Genomic DNA, 17,126 nt, shown 5'->3' with positions numbered 1-17,126 from the left:
ATTTCTGATTTGCTGAAAGAAAATCTAACAAAACAAACATGAATGTTACTTGGAATTTTGTTAAAGTTCCACGTAATTAAGAGAAAGAGACTTCATTAAATCCATTGTTTACAATTAATTTCTCAGTTGCCTAAATATTCTAAGTTAAGATATAAATGGAAGAAGTAATCAGCTATTCCGCCTATCTATCTATTCATGCCTTCTGTAGCTAAGACTTCCCAATCTTGCATGATCTCATGGAAGAATGCCAATTCATCACTTTCTGGGGCATCAGTAGTGAATGTGGGGCAGAGACAAGATGACAATTGCAGCAGAATGATCAAAATCCCATCCCTTTTCACTGTGTGATATTGATGAACCTATCAAGAAGGGTTTGGTACATTTAAAACTGCCCCACTGACTTCCTTTTTTTGATTTTAACTGTGTATGCCTGTGCTTTATTGTTTGATATGGCCTCTGAAGTTGAGAGAGGTTGTTGTTCCTTGATCTACTTGAAAGAACCATATTCCTTCCCCAAACAAACTCAGGACAGCTTACATGCAATTTCCTTCCTTTGACTGTAATTTTGTCCACACTTGTTTCAGATTAGAATTTACTATATTTATAGTCTTTTTCCCCCTTACTTTATTGTTCTAAATGGAGCATACCAAATCAATTTAAAATGTAGCTTTTCATAAGCTCCGGAGGCAATGTGGCTTTCATTCTTATTGAATTAACTATTACTGAATAGATAGTTATTGTGGCTTTGTCACTCACCTTTGAAGTGGAACTGAGTATGTTTAGTTAGTTTGAATTGTGTGCTTCTACTGAATAAATGCATTTATCATTTCTTTATCACTCAAAACACATCACACCACTTCTTGGGTCCCACTACCTTTCAGACCCAGTCCAAAAACTCTATTACCATTTCCTTAATTATTTTCAAGAACAAATACTTGGCTTTTATCAAATTCCAGGAAGCAAACATTTTTCTTCATTTGAAGAAGAAATATTTGAGATATGAGGCAACTTCCTGTCGGTTTCTCTCAGCCAAAATCAGTGGGGAAGCCGGCAGGAAATTGCAAGTTCCAGGCTTGCAGGCTGGTTGGTGGTTGCTGCCAGGTAGGAGAGGGTGCAAGGGTAAGTGTGAGAGACATTGTATGGGTCAGGGAAGGTGTGCAGGGTGCCCAAGTCGCTGGCACAGAGCTGGGTTACAGTGTGCTGTTGGGGGAGACTTAACCCCTGTTATTTGCAACTTTTCCCACTGGCTTCCCCTTTGACTTTCTGGAATTTTGTAAATCCACTTTCTATAGCTATTATGTGTGAAGTAGTCATCATGACTTATTCACAGTCAATTTTTTTCCATTAGTCCCCTTTTCTAAAAGGTGGAAAAGAATATTTAATTATATTGTAATACTCAGGCCTTTTTTTTCTTCCCCTCTCCCTTTAAAAATTGCTCTGCTATCACTATCAAGTCTTTAATGTGGCATTTGCTTGTACTTTTCTTTTTAATTTTTTTCGCATACGCAAAATTTTTTAAAAAAATTATGAAAAAGTTCACTATATATTTGAATGCAGATGGTTTAATCTTGATCATGATTTAGGAAAGTAAAACAAAATCACATTGTTATAAATAATCTTGGTCTGTTTGATTCAGAAAAGCAAGCTCTCTTCCTCAATGCCATTCCAGAGAAGGCAGGAAACAAATCTATGGTTAAATCAATTTAATACAATTTGCCAACCAATCACAGTTTAATACAATTTGCAAACCAAATCAGTTTATCTTTCTATGATAATTCTCCTCCATTGAATGTTAGCTATAAGAGTTTTTTTTAAAACACAGTCCTGTCCTTTATTATTCTACAAGCACAGTAATGAAGTATATATAACAACAATCCAATCTGACACAATGAATATCCTTACAGTGGATTCAATGAAAATTTATCTTAAATTTACTATTGGCCTCTTTCTGTGCCCTATCAAAGTAACTTTGATTTCTATACAATTAGAATCATCATGTGGCAAGTTTCCATTATATGAATTTACCTCCTATGAAAGCAACTTGAGAAAACATGATTGTACACCAAACAGTTTCATTTGTCTGTGTAATAAACATATACGGCAACATAGTATTTTTCATGCTATGGTATATACAAATTTCCATATTGATTCTGATTCCCACTTAGAGGGAGCCCACACTGGAGGGCTTTCAACATTTAGCAGTGACTTTTAACTCTTGACCTAATATGAACCCCCATCTTTTTATGAATGTTTTTTCACGATGAACAACTATTGATAAATGTGTAAAGTCTACAGATGAAGCTGACCGTTTGGTTCTTGTAATGAAATTTAGTTTTACATCTACTTTTTATTCATTGTAGTGTAAAAATTGTATTTGGAGCCCTACTGATTATTTTTTTATTATTGTAAGTAGCCTTGGATATCATCTTGGTCACAAAATAGGGCAAAAACATAATAAAATAAGAAAAGAGACAAAAAGTTATTTAGAAGAAAATCTTCCTGAATTCAGTAAGTGCCGTGTAAATATGAATAGATCTAAGCCTCAAATGGGAAAGAAAAGCATTCATGGGTAAATAACAGATTCCAGGAAAGCAAGATGGGTTTGAAGAAAAAGGTACTTATACAGTACATACCCAAATGCACACACTGAAAATTAAGTTTAGTTGTGCTAATCTGGAAGAATAGCATTGGTTGTTTGGCCACTGGGTTGGAGAATTTATTTTACTTTGAATGCTGGTATTAGCTGAAACTTTATTTCAATGCAGATTAAAGTCAGCTGATTTCTTGTATTATACCAGCCAAAACATTTTTTATCCACATAGGTCTAATGTTTCTTCTAACAAAATAGCCTAGGAATAACGTCAGATCTCTGCATGCGTCTCTTTCCATTTCCTGTAGTTAAGTCAATCTCATTACTTGAGATTTTTGTGATGGGAAATCCCTGAGCCACCAACAGCAACAGATGGCTCAGGAGGCTTCTGTTTCACTAACAGCAGTCTCGTTTTTACCTGAAAACTCCAAAATCTTTAAAACAGCCTAATGAAACTGCACAAGGCCATTCCTTTCTATATGTCCTTTCCCCTTTTTATTTCAGAGATCTCAGCTATGATTGACAGTACAATTCATTGCAAACCTTATTTAGCTGTTGTCTGGCACTAGCAAATAGCTGATTTCCAACCCACTCAGGCTTTATAGGCACAAAAGTTTGCCTCATCCCTAAGGTATCCTCAGGGATAGAAGTTAAATGACACATAAAAATAATAAATTGTTATAGCCCATTTCAGCTTCCAATCCTGAAATTCTAGTCCAAATTCCCCTTTATCTAACCTTTTCTTTAAAGACTCCATTAAGAACAAGATGGTAGAGAAACAGTCCAAATAAGCATGACTTAGATAATTACACTTATTTTGCATATTTAACCACCCAAAGCATCTTTTGTATTTTCAAGTTGAGAAATACACCTGTTGTGATTCCATTTCCTTTGAGTATTTTCTACTAACCACCCCTCCCAGATGTTTGTTCCTATGCATCACACCTTTTATTTTGAAAGAAAGAAAGAAAGAAAGAAAGAAAGGAAGGAAGGAAGGAAGGAAGGAAGGAAGGAAGGAAGGAAGGAAGGAAGGAAGGAAGGACTAAAATAGTAATCATTTTGCCAACATCATGTGATTTAATTTAATCCCCAAAGCCATCCCTTAATTCAATCTGACGTGTGTGTTAACAAAGATCCAATTAGCATTTCATGGCATGGAAAACCCAGCCTCGGATCACGGATGTTTTTTTTCACGCAAGACATCAATAAAAAGGCTGATCACATGGCAGTTGCTTGATGGACTCTTTATAAACAAGGAGGCCTCAATGCAATAGCATAGGTATCTCTAAGCATTCTGGGATATCGCTCGTAAAATCCTCTTTCCCGAGGGGGCTAGCAGGGCCCGCTCTCCTAGCAGAATGACAGTCGCACCTGCTTGTGCCCCCCTCATTCCTCCTCTCTCCCCCCCCCCGTCAGCCGGGGTCTCTTAAGAGCCTGTTGCAGAAGGGCTGGAATCGGGGCAACCTCTGCAGCAGCCAAGCTGTCACCGCCAGCTCTTGGCGGCCGCGGCCGCCGCCTCCACCTCCCTCGCACCCGTCAACCCACCCAAGGCCGCCAAGCCGAGCGATCGGAAGGGCTATGGAGGAGGCCAGAGGCGGATAAATGAAGGGTGGGTGGCGGAGAATGAAGGGAGAGTCTCGGTTCCCGCGCCCCGCTTCCTCAAAGCTACACCTGCGGCTCTGCTCCTCGATTTAACGTCTCACCCCCCCCTCCCCCGCCTTCATGCATCTGCAGGTCTTCTGCCTTTCATCAACCCAAACAGCAAACCCCCCCCCATACACACACACACACACACACACAATCCCTTTTGCCAGCCGCCGGAGCAGCAATCTCGGCCCCACGCCGCGTGGTCCAGGGTAGCTCTCCGAGCCCAAGGCGAGGAGAAACCGCGAGGTTCCCGGGAGTACAAATCGCGAGGAGCCCCGTGGCTTACCTGGCGTGAGAGGAAGGATGCTTACCCGGCCTCTGCGGTTGGGCTCGACGGTGGCTACAGCGGAGACGGAGGCAGGGATGCTACAGCGTCGACGCCGCCACCGCTCGGCAGTCTCCACCTCCGCCGCCACAGCCGCCGCCTCCTCCCCCTCCCTTTATCGCTGCTTGCTCGAATCTATTTGTGTCTTTCTCGCACACGCAGAGCAGGAGCCGACGGGGCTGTAGCCGGGGTAGACTTCCTGAGCTCTTGCTTTAAAATGATTCCCACCCGCCGAGAGAAAGAAACCTGCCTCTCCATCGCCTGCATGCCAGCCAGCCAGCCAGCCTACATGCCCGCCCGTCCCCCGGCTGTTTACCACTCAAGAAGCCAAACTCTTGTCCCGATGAGCAGTTCGCACCTGTTAATCAGACAAGGACTCATTCATACTTCTCCTTTAAAAAAAAATCACACCCACACACCCACCCACACCCACACACCCACCCCATTTCTAGTGGCAAATGTTGGGGCACCCCCATCCTCAGTTTGAAAAGAATAAAAGAACAGAGTTGCATCTGTTCTTCCCAAACCGTGCAAATTTGTATTTTACGTGTGGAATATGAACGGACTTGTCCTCTTTTAAAACGGATGCAAGTTCTTTTTCACCCCGTTCCTTAAATATCTTCTCTTCCTGTAAGTGTGTTACAATAAATACTTTGGAAGGAAATCGATTCTAGAGCTCCATCTGAAAAAAACAAACCTTGAAGTTACAGTCTCTCTCTGGGTATTGGACAGGGGGAACCACGATGAAAGGGGTTTATGGGAACTGAATTTCAACATACTCGAAAGGCACACATTTCGGTAAGTTGGACTACCTCAGTGGGTTGTACACAGAATTCTCTGAGTACATGACTGGAACTGCAATTGGATGAGTGATGTAACACAGATAAACCAGGAACATTTTAATTAAAAGGGCACTTTAAGTACATAGCTTGGATTCATGTCATTTATTTTAAAATTCTTATTTTAGAATTATTCATTAACAGAATTAAGGGAAATTTATACAGTCAACGTCTAGATGCACATCTACGCTCACATTTTATAAATATGTATAACACCATTGTTTATTTCCTAGCTTAAAAACATATTTAATATTTTAACAATGCTCAAAATGGATAACACTTTTAAAATATAAGCATAATATAAAACATACAGCAGTTATCTACAAAATCCTTCAATAGCAATTCCTTTCAAATAGAGTTCAATCATTTTAAATCATCCTAAAATAACCAGGATAAAGAATTGTACATCCCCTCCTAAATGGTTAATAAATGAAGGACTTTAATAAACCTGCTTTGGCAAAGCTATATATCAATTCAATGCCACTAAAAAGTCATTAATAAATATAACATTTTATGAACCTGTGATATTACTACAAATATAATTTCAAGGAACTAACTCATAATTTAAGAATTGGAAAAGTAATGCACAGAGTAATTGGACTTTATGGATATATATAATAAAATGGGCCCCTTGACATCATTAAGCTAGTAATACAGGGGTCTTCAAACTTGGCCCTTTTATGACTTGTGGACTTCAACTCCCAGAATTCCTCAGCCAGGCACGCTGGCTGAGGAATTCTGGGAGTTGAAGTCCACAAGTCATAAAAGGGCCAAGTTTGAAGAGCCCTGAAGTAACATGTCCAAAGCATGCAATTTATACTTTGATTGATGACATCATGATGCACATTATATCACTGGCTCCCCTGTGAGTATCCAGGCATTTATAAAATGAAATCCAGAAATATATAGATATGCCAGAAATCTTCCATTATTTTTATCTAACCTTTTAATACATCAGCCTATTTCTTCTATTCTGGAACAATTTACTTTTCCATCTAATGGTCAATATTTCTTCAAGCTCAGGGTCTGTGACTGTTACCCTGAGAAACTGAAGCTGAATGCTTGAGAGGCATCCTTTGCAGCATTATTTATTTGGAATGTTAATGTTTTACAAACATGATTGCAATTTATTCCTTTTACTGCTTGTTGATATGTATGTGTGGTGGAAAATAAATGTTAATTCAGAAATACAATTTTTTATGTAGTCTACAATCTCCAATAGTTTTCTCCTCCTTGAAAGAGTAAGATGTAGCAAACCTCAGAGAAGATGAATTCAGCGAGATTTCAGACCCATATAAGTGATTTACAGCAAGCAAAGTTACATACTGCTTATTTTTAAAGGAATGGTTAAAAATACGATCAATATATTTCAGACAAAAATAAAGAATTACAACTTGCAGTCACAAACAGATCAGACCGAGTTGCATAAGAATAGTTCAGAATAACTTTATAAAAGCAATCTTTATATTTGGGGCAATTCCACAAAAAAATAAGTGGATGCCTTTATATATTCATGGCAACTTTTAATGAAACTGACAAAAAGCATATCAATAACTTTAGTTTAAGAAAACTCAGATAATGGATTTAGCTCTATCTCCTGAATCTGTCCATAACAGTGTAATTATAGAATCAGTGAATGAAAGATGCAAGGACTTATTTCACTGCAGCCAAATTAGAATGAAAATCAAAGAAGAGCCTTGGTGGAGCAGTGGGCTAATGCCTCCTTAAGTAACACCAGCTGCCTGCAATTAGTGCAGGTTCGAGTCCCACCAGGCTCAAGGTTGACTCAGCCTTCCATCCTTCCGAGGTAGGTAAAATGAGGACCCAGATTGTTGGGGGCAATTAAGCTGACTTTGTAATAATGCCGCTTGGGGGTGTGTGTGAAAGCCCTAATAAGCAGGCATATACATAGAATGAAGGCTACTGCTAAGCTTGTAAGCTGCCCTGAGTCTTCGGAGAAGGGCGGGATATAAATGGAATTAAAATAAAAATAAAAAAAATAAAAAAATAAGTCTATTCCATTCTCTCTCTCTCTCCTCTCTCTCTCTCTCTCTCTCTCTCTCTCTCTCTCTCTCTCTCTCTCTCTCTCTCTCTCTCTCTCTCTCTCTCTCTCTCTCTCTCTCTCTCTCTCTCTCTCTCTTTCTTTCAGGCAAGGAACAGCACATCAGACTACTTTCCTGTATCTTGAACTGACCACTTTCTTGGGTCTCAATTTTCTCAGAAGGCCAAGAGTCTTCTTAATATCTCAGTTGCAGTTTGTTACTCTTTCAAGATATAGATTAATGATTTACAAAAATGTATGTTTTTCATATCTTCTCAAATCCACTCATTCTTAAAGATCAGATTCAGAAATTTCATTGAGATGGTAGAGCATGTGAGAAAAAGGTGGTCTGTCGTTTTGATTCTGAAAAATAAAAAAAACAAGGAAAGAGAATTAAGTGCTAACTTGTGAGTGCACTAGAATGGCAATTATGAAAAAAAGCCTATAACAAAATAACATTTTAGAGTACTGCACAAAGATGAATTCAAGAGACTATTTTGGCGGGTTGAATCCCGAGTGCCACGTAACAGAGTGAGCGCCTGTTACTTGTCCCAGCTTCTGCCAACCTAGCAGTTCGAAAGCACGTAAAAATGCAAGTAGAAAAATAGGGACCACTACGGTGGGAAGGTAACAGCGTTCCATGTGCCTTTGGCGTCCAGTCATGCCGGCCACATGACCACGGAGATGTCCTCGGACAAGCGCTGGCTCTTTGGCTTTGAAACAGAAATGAGCACTGGCCCCTAGAGTTGGAAACAACTAGCACGCATGTGCGGTGGAACCTTTACCTTTACCTTTATAATGGTGTTATCTAGTAGCAAATGTATTGATAATTTCCTCCCTCCTGGAGGTGAAGCCATTTGTAACTGATAGGAAGTCAGAAGGGAAATCCATAACAAAGAATTCTGCTACTAGATGAATGGTCCAAATTTACAAGAAAGATATTTAGCCCCATTCTTAAATAAGTATAATTTAAAATCCAAAGATAAAATGAGCCATTCTAAATCGTGTTTATTTTTTAAAATCCCACATTCCATGTTAAAGATGAATATTTGCCTCTTTTTGGCATTTCGCCATTGACAGAAACTCTTGCTAAGTGATCACAGATACTTGTAATTTAATAAACACTAAGTAGTAACATTTATATGGCCCCTATATCTTAGTTAGAGTACATGTAGTTGAATAATTACATTTTTTCAATAATAAAACTTCCAGATAACAACTTAGTTATATCCTTAATAGATAGGTAATAGAAAGTCAAAAAATGCCATTTTGTGAGAAACCTTTTCTCTACTGACTTTACAGTCAGGTCCATGAAATCACCAAGAGTTGGATGACTCAATGGAGAATATATTACTTTATTCTTACATCTTTCTTTCATGAAATAGGGTGTACTAACCTCATTCCAACAATGTTGCATAAGATTATAAATGGTATTGGAAGCATGTCTTGGTTTATACAATCGGAGGCCAGCACTGACTTCTTCTACCACCTCAGCATTTGTCCGATTCTCGTAAGGAGTTTTGCCTTCAGAGAATACCTCCCACATCAATACTCCTGAAATAAAGCAAGATGCATAATTCATGAAGAACAGCATAATAATGTCCTCCATTCTGTCTTTCTCTCGAATATCTTAATGTTTTGATCCATTGCTTAAAATAGTCATTTTTTTGGTGAGATTCACAATGTAATCCTATAGATAATAGAGAAAGTTTCATTCAGTTTAAAGGAACTTTCTCCTAAATTAAGATGTAAGGTTGCACATTGGTTAGTCATCCTATTGAAATAATAATAGCAGGCTCCAGATTGTCAACAGATTATGAGTTTGCTTTTGACTATATATTCATATGTTGTTTGTTCACTGTCACTTACTATTACTACACTCCCCCTCCTCCCTAATCCTGCTGTTCTGTGTATTGTGGCAGCATAGGCAGGTGGGATGATGATGAATGGCAGAAACATATGTCAAGAGAATATAATCCTAGCAGGGTCCTCTAAGGGTTGGTGGTCATCCCAGCTGCCTGCTAAAACAAGCAGACCTCTCTATTGAGCAGTGGTGATAGAGGAAGATGCTAGAAGCTTATGATCAATTTAGTGACATCATTTCACACTGGCAGGAAAAGGCAATTATCAAACTATTTGTGCATTTCACCAACCCCCCACCCCCACAAGGGTAAACATTATAATGTGAAAGACAATATAGTGCTGGATGATGGCCCCCTCAGGTCAAATGGCACTCAACACACTATTGAGAAAGAGCTGTGGATCTGTGGATCTTTCAGGGTACTAATGACTAGATTAAAGTCTTCAGGATGCTTCCATGGAAGAAAAGAAAATCTGAAGCTACAAAGATAGAATTACAACCGGAGCATAAAATGTAAGAAGCATCAACATGGAAAAGCTCCACACAGTGAAGAATCAAATGAATTGCTTACACATTGACATTTTATGCATCAGCAAATCAACACTTTCAGCCAGGAGACTATACTATAGCTAGTCCTCGTTTAGTAACTGACTTCTTTAGCAACTCTTTCAAATTACCACACTGATGAAAAATTAACTTTGGACAGTCCTTTCATTTACAATCTTTGCAGGTAATGTTCAAGTTCCAAGTTAAGCTAAAGTAGAAGCAGGAAGCCAACCAGTTTCCATGATATGATCTTGACCATATACCCAACATTTTCAAGAAGAACATTAGGAATCACTTTGAAGTCCCACATTTCACCAATAAGGAACCATAGGAATCGTAGAATGAATTTGAAGATGTTGTTAAGAAAAGAAACAGCCAAAGACAAAGAAACAAAAAAGAAGGAAAGAAGAAAGAAAAAGAAAAGAAAAGAATCAAGCCAATTGTCAGAATAAACAATGGAAATTGCCAAGAAGAGAAGAGAAGAGAAGAGAAGCTCAAAACAAGAAAGACAAAGATCTCAGGAAGAAACTTAACAAAGAGTTTCAGAAAACTGTTAGAAGAGACAAGAAGCTACATTGCAACAATATCTATAAAGACACGATGTAAACAGGCTTGAAAAGGAAAGCCTTCCCAAAAAAATCTCTGAATTCAAGAGTTTCCAACTTGAAATGGTGTGATAAAAGACACCAATGGACAGACAGTAACTGATTCCAAAAAGGTCAAACAAAAATAGAAGGAGTATATTGAGATTCTGTACAATATAGATGTCAACTTCCAAGATACTGAAGAAAATATTCTGTAATTACAAGACCCTCTTATGTTAGAACAGACATGTCAAACACAAGGCCCGGGGGCCAGATCCGGCCCGCAAAGTGGTTTCATGTGGCCCGCAAAGCCATCCTAGAAACAGTGAGGGAACGGCCCCCACTGCCTTGGCCCTGGCCCAGAGACCCTCCTCCTGCCAGAGACCCTCAGATCTGTCCCACTCCTGCCCAGGCCCCCATAGGCACCCTTGATGCGAACGATGCAGAGCTGGCCATGCCCACCCAGTAGGCCATGCCCACCCTGGCCATACCCACCTGGCCCCCTGAGGGCAACCACAATGCTGATGCGGCCCTCAATGAAATTGAGTTTGACAACCCTGTGTTAGAAGATGATGTTAAATCAGCATTCTCCTCCTCATCATTTGGAAGGCTATGGGAATTAATGGAATATTTATAGAATTGTGGCAAACAACAGAAAAAGATGCGGTAAAGGTTCCAATCAAACTACACTAGCAAATCTAGACAACAACCTAGAGGTCAACAGATTGGCTGAGGTTCGGTCTTTATATCAATAGCAAAGAAATCTGCAAAATATTATAAATAATCCTTAACTTCACATCCTAACAAAACAATGCTTACATGGAAGAGGAGATGCCACATGCTCAATCTGGCTTTAGAAAAGGCTGAGGAACATAAGACATTACTGGATAATTGAGAAAGTCAAAGAATATCAACAAGGTCAGTATGAGTTTATATTTAATTTATGAGATTATAGAAAGGGCTTTCATTGTGCTGATCATGTGAAACTGCTGAATCTGTTTAAAAACTCTGAAAGATCCTATTGCCCTCATCCAAAAACTATAGAAAGATCAGAAAGCCACAGTGTTGGCACACAAGCTTCATATTGGCAAAAGAGAGAGAAGGATGTGTACACACCCGTTATTTATACAACGTATGTTAAATACATATTGAGGGAAATTAGATTGGAAGAAGCTGAACATGGAGATAAAAGTGGAGGAATATCTGCATGATGCTGATGACACTATTTTGATAACTGAAAATGCAAATGATCTGCAAGTTCCAATAATGAAATAAAGGAATACAGTGAAAAAAGGGAAATAAAATTATATATATAGATGGCCAAACTAATGACAACAGGTGCAATTAATAAGAAAGCTGCTAAAATGGTGGGATAGCTTATGCCTCAAAGTAGTGCTTAGTAGAATAGAAATGAAGGCCTGGAAATGATACTCAGATGTTATTCTGTATATACATACTTTTAGGTATTCTATACTACATAATCACAATTGTGCAGGAAATATATTTCTCTATGACATTATATGAATCTGAAAACTGAACTTTGAAAATCCAAGACAGGAAGATTTCTGACAAGTTTGATGTTGGGAAATACTTTTGAGAACCCCACAGATAGCCAAGACAACAAACAAATCATTGAACAAATTAATTCCACAGTTCTCACTCAGGACACAAATGAACAGGTTCAAATTGTCATATTTTTGAACATATTGTGCAAAGAAAAAGCTCTTGGGAAAAGTCTATAGTCTTGGGTGAATTGGAAGGAAAGAAAGAAAATGATAACCAAGGTGGATAGACTCAATCACAATGGCAATGAATGGCAATTTAGAAAAATAAAATAAAGAACAGCACCGATTCATTTGAACAACCTCCTATGTTCTTTTCTTAATTTGAATCAAAATTTGTCAATGTGAATCAACCTGATAAATGGCTGGCTTCAAAAGAGCTCATCTAAAAGAGGAAAGGTGAAAGAATGAGAAACAAAAAGAATCTGAACTGTCCTTGAAATGTAAAATGCTCTTCTTCTGATTGACTGGAAATAGCAAACCAGATTATTTGGGATACTTGTAAACTTATCACAGTTAGGTTGATTTTTATTCAATTTTCAGCATGCAAATTTTTTAAAACAAAAATCTTAATTGAAACAGAAAGTTCTTTAGATATATCTTGAACAAACAGTCCCTGTATACCTAGTAAAAATATGAAATGGACTGAGAAGGGTGAAGCAGAAAATCCCCTTTTATGCCAATCATGTGATGTGGTGTGATAATAAACTATGGAAGGATCTCATGTTTTGTGAATTTTTTGTTACTCTATGTCTTCACAAAATTCTAAAGATAAATATGGCTTTAGATACTTTACACTTAAAAAAAAGATATTGAAATATTTTTAGAGAACATCTAAGACAAAAAATGTGGTCGAATTTCTTGTCCTGTTAAGACAAACAACGAACAGTTTTTTAACCACAAGACCTTGAAGCAATTATGTGACTAGATATTTGTTATTTAAGACTTCTTACCAAATGACCATACATCCGACTTGGTGCTATAGCGATTATAGGAAAAAACCTCTGGTGCTGACCACCTGATGGGGAATTTAGTACCCATGGAACTGGTATATTGATCATCAAGAACATACCTAAAAGGGATAAACTTGTTTAAAGTCATTAACTGGTAATTCTAATGTTATAGCTCATGCATGGAAAACAAAAGATTCAAATCTCAGAATCCTATTGAACCATTAATTTGAAACCATGAGTTATAATGACACAGGACGCTCTACCTTTTTATATACCTGATCCACCAGTAGTAATAGAACAGGAATATATATACCCAGATTGCAAGTTACACAGATTGATTGTCATTCCATGTTATCAAACACTAACCATTCTATAGACATGCTTCTCTTTAACTGTCAGTTCTATGGAAGCTATTGAAATAAGACAGACGGCTTGTTGTTATACTACAACCAATGCCATCATTGATTTTATGAGTAGCGCTATTCTTTCACACTCTCCTCTTTAGAAAAGCAGTAATGTCTGTGGAAAGAAACTGACTTCAGATTACCAATAAAATATAATTGGAATGTGTCTGGCTGGCAAGTGATAGAAAGGTGTTTGCAAAGAAGGAAATGATACTAGAGAAGTATGCATGATAGGATGTTGGGTGTTTCAGTGAATGGAACTCAAAGGTGAACTCCAATAACATCCTGTGCAGAACTACTACCAGCATAACTATGAGCAGAAAATTTCTTTTCCCTAATGTAGTCCCTTGGGCACCTTCCAAATCTGATTTGCAAGTTTTATGGGAAAAGAAATTGTATTGAAATGGCAGGGGAACTAGTGCCCCACTAAGCAAGCAGAGCTGCTATACAATATAGCACTCCAAATATGAGTTATAGTTGCCTTCTTCAATGTAGTAGTGCCCTATAGATGGGTTTGGTTTTGAATGTTGGGAATTACAGTCCTAATCCATCTGAAGAAGGCCTGGTTGGGAAAGGCTGTACTATGAACCTTACTGTCTTCATTCATACAAGTTACAGATTTGCAAAGGTGAACAGTGGGAAAATTCAAATGATAAACTAATACAAAAATGCATCGAGATACTTTAGTTCTCTTAATCTGGCTGTCAAGAAAGGAGTAGGTTAAAGAAATTGCAGCAGAAACAGCAGAAATGAGCTTTAGAAGCATTTGCCAATCCAATAAATTTGAATTGGGTTAGGTTGGATATAATTCAAAAACTGTAGTGGATTTCCACTTATCAACTATAGGGTTAATAATGTATAAGAGATCTATATTACCGTGACATTCCAAAATCTGACACTTTGACAACTTGAAATTCGCCCACCAAACAGTTCCGAGCAGCCTGTGGGAAAGAAAAGAAAGAATATATTTGTAGAGAAAATATGAGCCACATTGTACAATACTCACATTTATTGCTGACTGAAAACCCTTTATGAACTTCTGGCAAACAGAAAAAAAATGAATTTCATGAGTGACCAGGATATGAATGACCATGAACAGGGTATGCTGATCCAGGGGTGGGTAAAATTGGTACATAAGATGAACCTGTGCAAAGGGCCTCTAATTCATGGCTGCCATCTGCTTTTTGAATAGCAGCCATAAGTCTAGAACAGGGGTGTCAAACTCAATTTCATTGAGGGCCGCATCAGCATTGCGGTTGCCCTCAGGGGGCTGGGTGGGTATGGCTTGGGTGAGTGTGGCCTACTGGGTGGGCGTGGCTAGAGTGCATATGGCCTACTGGGTGGGCGTGGCCAGCTCTACATCGTTCACATCAAGGGTGCCTATGGGGGCCTGGGCAGGAGTGGGACAGGTCTGAGGGTCTCTGGCAGAAGGAGGGTCTCTGGGCCAGGGCCAAGGCAGTGGGGGCCGTTCCCTCACTGTTTCCAGGATGGCTTCACGGGCCGCATGAAACCACTTCGCGGGCCGGATCCGGCCCCCGGGCCTTGTGTTTGACATGTCTAGTCTAGAAGATTTTGTAAACAGAGCTCTGGCTTTGTTTGAGACAATGCTATCCTATTCTGAACCAGATGGAAAAAATCTCTGGATCCAGGAAGTCCCATAATCCACAGGGACTCAATTATATGAAGGTTGACTCTGAACCTGTTTTCTTCTATCCAATCCTTTATAATCCCCTCCATCTAGACTCTGCAGACAGAACCTTAGTGTGATATGATATATGATATCATACCCAATAACAATAAAAAATTAGCAAACCACAAAGACATTAAATTTACATCACATCACATCAAAACTAGTGGGCACTACAAAACCAGACAAAATCAATAAAAATTTTAATACTCTCACATAGAAGGAATAAATATTGCACAATCCCCACTGTTGTACACTGTTTGTCCAAACACTGAAAGTCTTCTTACGTTAAAATTTAAAGATAATGGCATAATTTCACTTTTTATCTTACAGATTTATTTGCAGGGAAAACAGATGTGATTCAAACATACCAGATCTCTATGAATGACAGATGCCTCCTCAAGATAAGCCATTCCCTCACAAACATCTTGACACATTCCAAGAAGTTCTTCCTTTGATAAGCTTCCACGTTGCCTCTTCAGGTAATCAGATAAACATCCCAACTCCATGAACTCAAATACTAGACATATAGGAGAATTTTGCATGCATACCCCATGTAACTGGACCAGTTTGGGATGAGATAGCTTCCTGATCATGCAAAAAGATAAATCAGATAGAAATTTTCAACAGAAAATAAGGAAGAATACCACAAAAGAAGAAACCCAGATATATAACTGATATGCTAAGAAATAAAAAAAGTGCATAGTATGATTAATGGAAAAACCATGCTACATTTCCCTCATTCATTATGGATAATTCTTGAAATGGAAACCAATTGTGAAGTTACTGCTTTCACATATATATAAAATTCCACTGACATTTTTTATTTTCTGAAAAATACGAATCTTGTTAAATATGTGTCCATAGAATCATCAGGAATAAAGTTCACCTCAAAGAAAAATAATTTTCTTAAAACCTAATTAAAAACAGTATTAGAGATTAGATTCTGTAGAACTTGTAGCAGTACAGCTGCTTCAAGAAAGATCCCAATTGTTTAATGCCTGATTGTGCCAATCATTTGTGAGACATAGCAAACAGTAAGATTTTTTAAAATAACAAAGCAGTCATATTTTAAAAGTTTCTTTGTGTGTACCAGTGATAGAAATTATTTACTACTTCAAAAATAGTACATAGCAAAAATTCTGAAGTATAAAGGAACACTCAAACAATCCAAAAACTGACTACCATTATTTAATGCACATTGCTTTAGAAGCTTTATGCCATTAGAATTGCCTAATATTAAAAATGCCTGTTGTCAGCTTGAGACTAAGAAACACTATGCATTTGCTAATATTTATTCATACAAACATGGGCACATAACTGTAGACAACAACATTCATTTGATAATTCTAATTCTTCCAGTAAATATTTATAGAAGAGATGTGTTGATCAAATCATATATTTTAATTTCATCCATGATGCACAACATTCAGTGTTGCTTTGAATAAATAAGTTGGAAGAAGATTCTAAATTTAATTATAAAAATGATAAAAAAATTGTTGTCCCGCTTATCAAAATTATTTAAAATAAATAATAATGTGAGCCACCCAAAGTGATTAAAACTCATGTCATTGCATTATTCATTGTATAAATAAAATGGGAGTTAAGTAGGTATTTTTACTGCTTACATCATGACTTGGGCCTCTTCAATAAAGTCTTCTTCTGACATTGTTCCTGTGCGAATTGTCTTTATAGCCACTTTCATCCGATCAAGCCAGTAACCAAGATGAACCACCCCAAACTCGCCAACACCGATCTCCTTTTCAAATGTCAGTTCTTGCGGATTAATAATCCATTTACCTAGGAAAAAGCAAAAGAAAAACAATCTTGTTTTTGTCCAATAAATAATAATTGATATATAATCAATAGTGCCAGTGTTTGTGTATGTGGAACGAACTTGGTCAGGAATCCTTCATGTAATCATTTCCTCCTCTAATACTCCACACCCTTACTCCCAGTCACAGAAATAAAGAGAATTTGTGATTGCCTTATTTGCCCTTATTTAAATTTTAAAGAAAGGAAGTGTGAGTTTTACTTTCATTTTGTCTCAAAACCAAAAAATTACAAGACCCTTTAACAAAACATCT

At 37.9% G+C, this 17,126-nt stretch overlaps 2 protein-coding genes across 2 annotated transcripts in view; both read right to left on the bottom strand.

Moving 5' to 3' along the window:
- The window catches only part of CYFIP2 (cytoplasmic FMR1 interacting protein 2), a gene marked incomplete at its 3' end in the record, with an annotated part of 58,736 nt that extends 54,183 nt beyond the window's left edge, over window positions 1-4,553 (bottom strand). The window contains exon 1 of the mRNA XM_081316742.1: window positions 4,524-4,553. The remainder of the gene's footprint in view (window positions 1-4,523) is intronic.
- Window positions 4,554-7,428: 2,875 nt separating this feature from the next.
- ITK (IL2 inducible T cell kinase) overlaps window positions 7,429-17,126 on the bottom strand; it is a 46,955-nt gene continuing 37,257 nt past the window's right edge. Inside the window, exons 12-17 of the mRNA XM_081321260.1 lie at window positions 16,668-16,839; window positions 15,411-15,627; window positions 14,229-14,293; window positions 12,949-13,067; window positions 8,839-8,996; window positions 7,429-7,805 (exon numbers count right to left, since the gene is read on the bottom strand). Coding sequence (XP_081177386.1) covers window positions 7,734-7,805; window positions 8,839-8,996; window positions 12,949-13,067; window positions 14,229-14,293; window positions 15,411-15,627; window positions 16,668-16,839 — 803 coding nt within the window. The 3' untranslated portion in view covers window positions 7,429-7,733. The remainder of the gene's footprint in view (window positions 7,806-8,838; window positions 8,997-12,948; window positions 13,068-14,228; window positions 14,294-15,410; window positions 15,628-16,667; window positions 16,840-17,126) is intronic.

Source organism: Vipera berus, assembly GCF_964194415.1.
Source record: "Vipera berus genome assembly, chromosome: 2".
Taxonomy (NCBI): Eukaryota; Metazoa; Chordata; class Lepidosauria; order Squamata; family Viperidae; genus Vipera; species Vipera berus.
The sequence above is the reverse complement of the archived record's forward strand: the minus strand, read 5'-3'. Positions and strand labels throughout refer to the sequence as shown.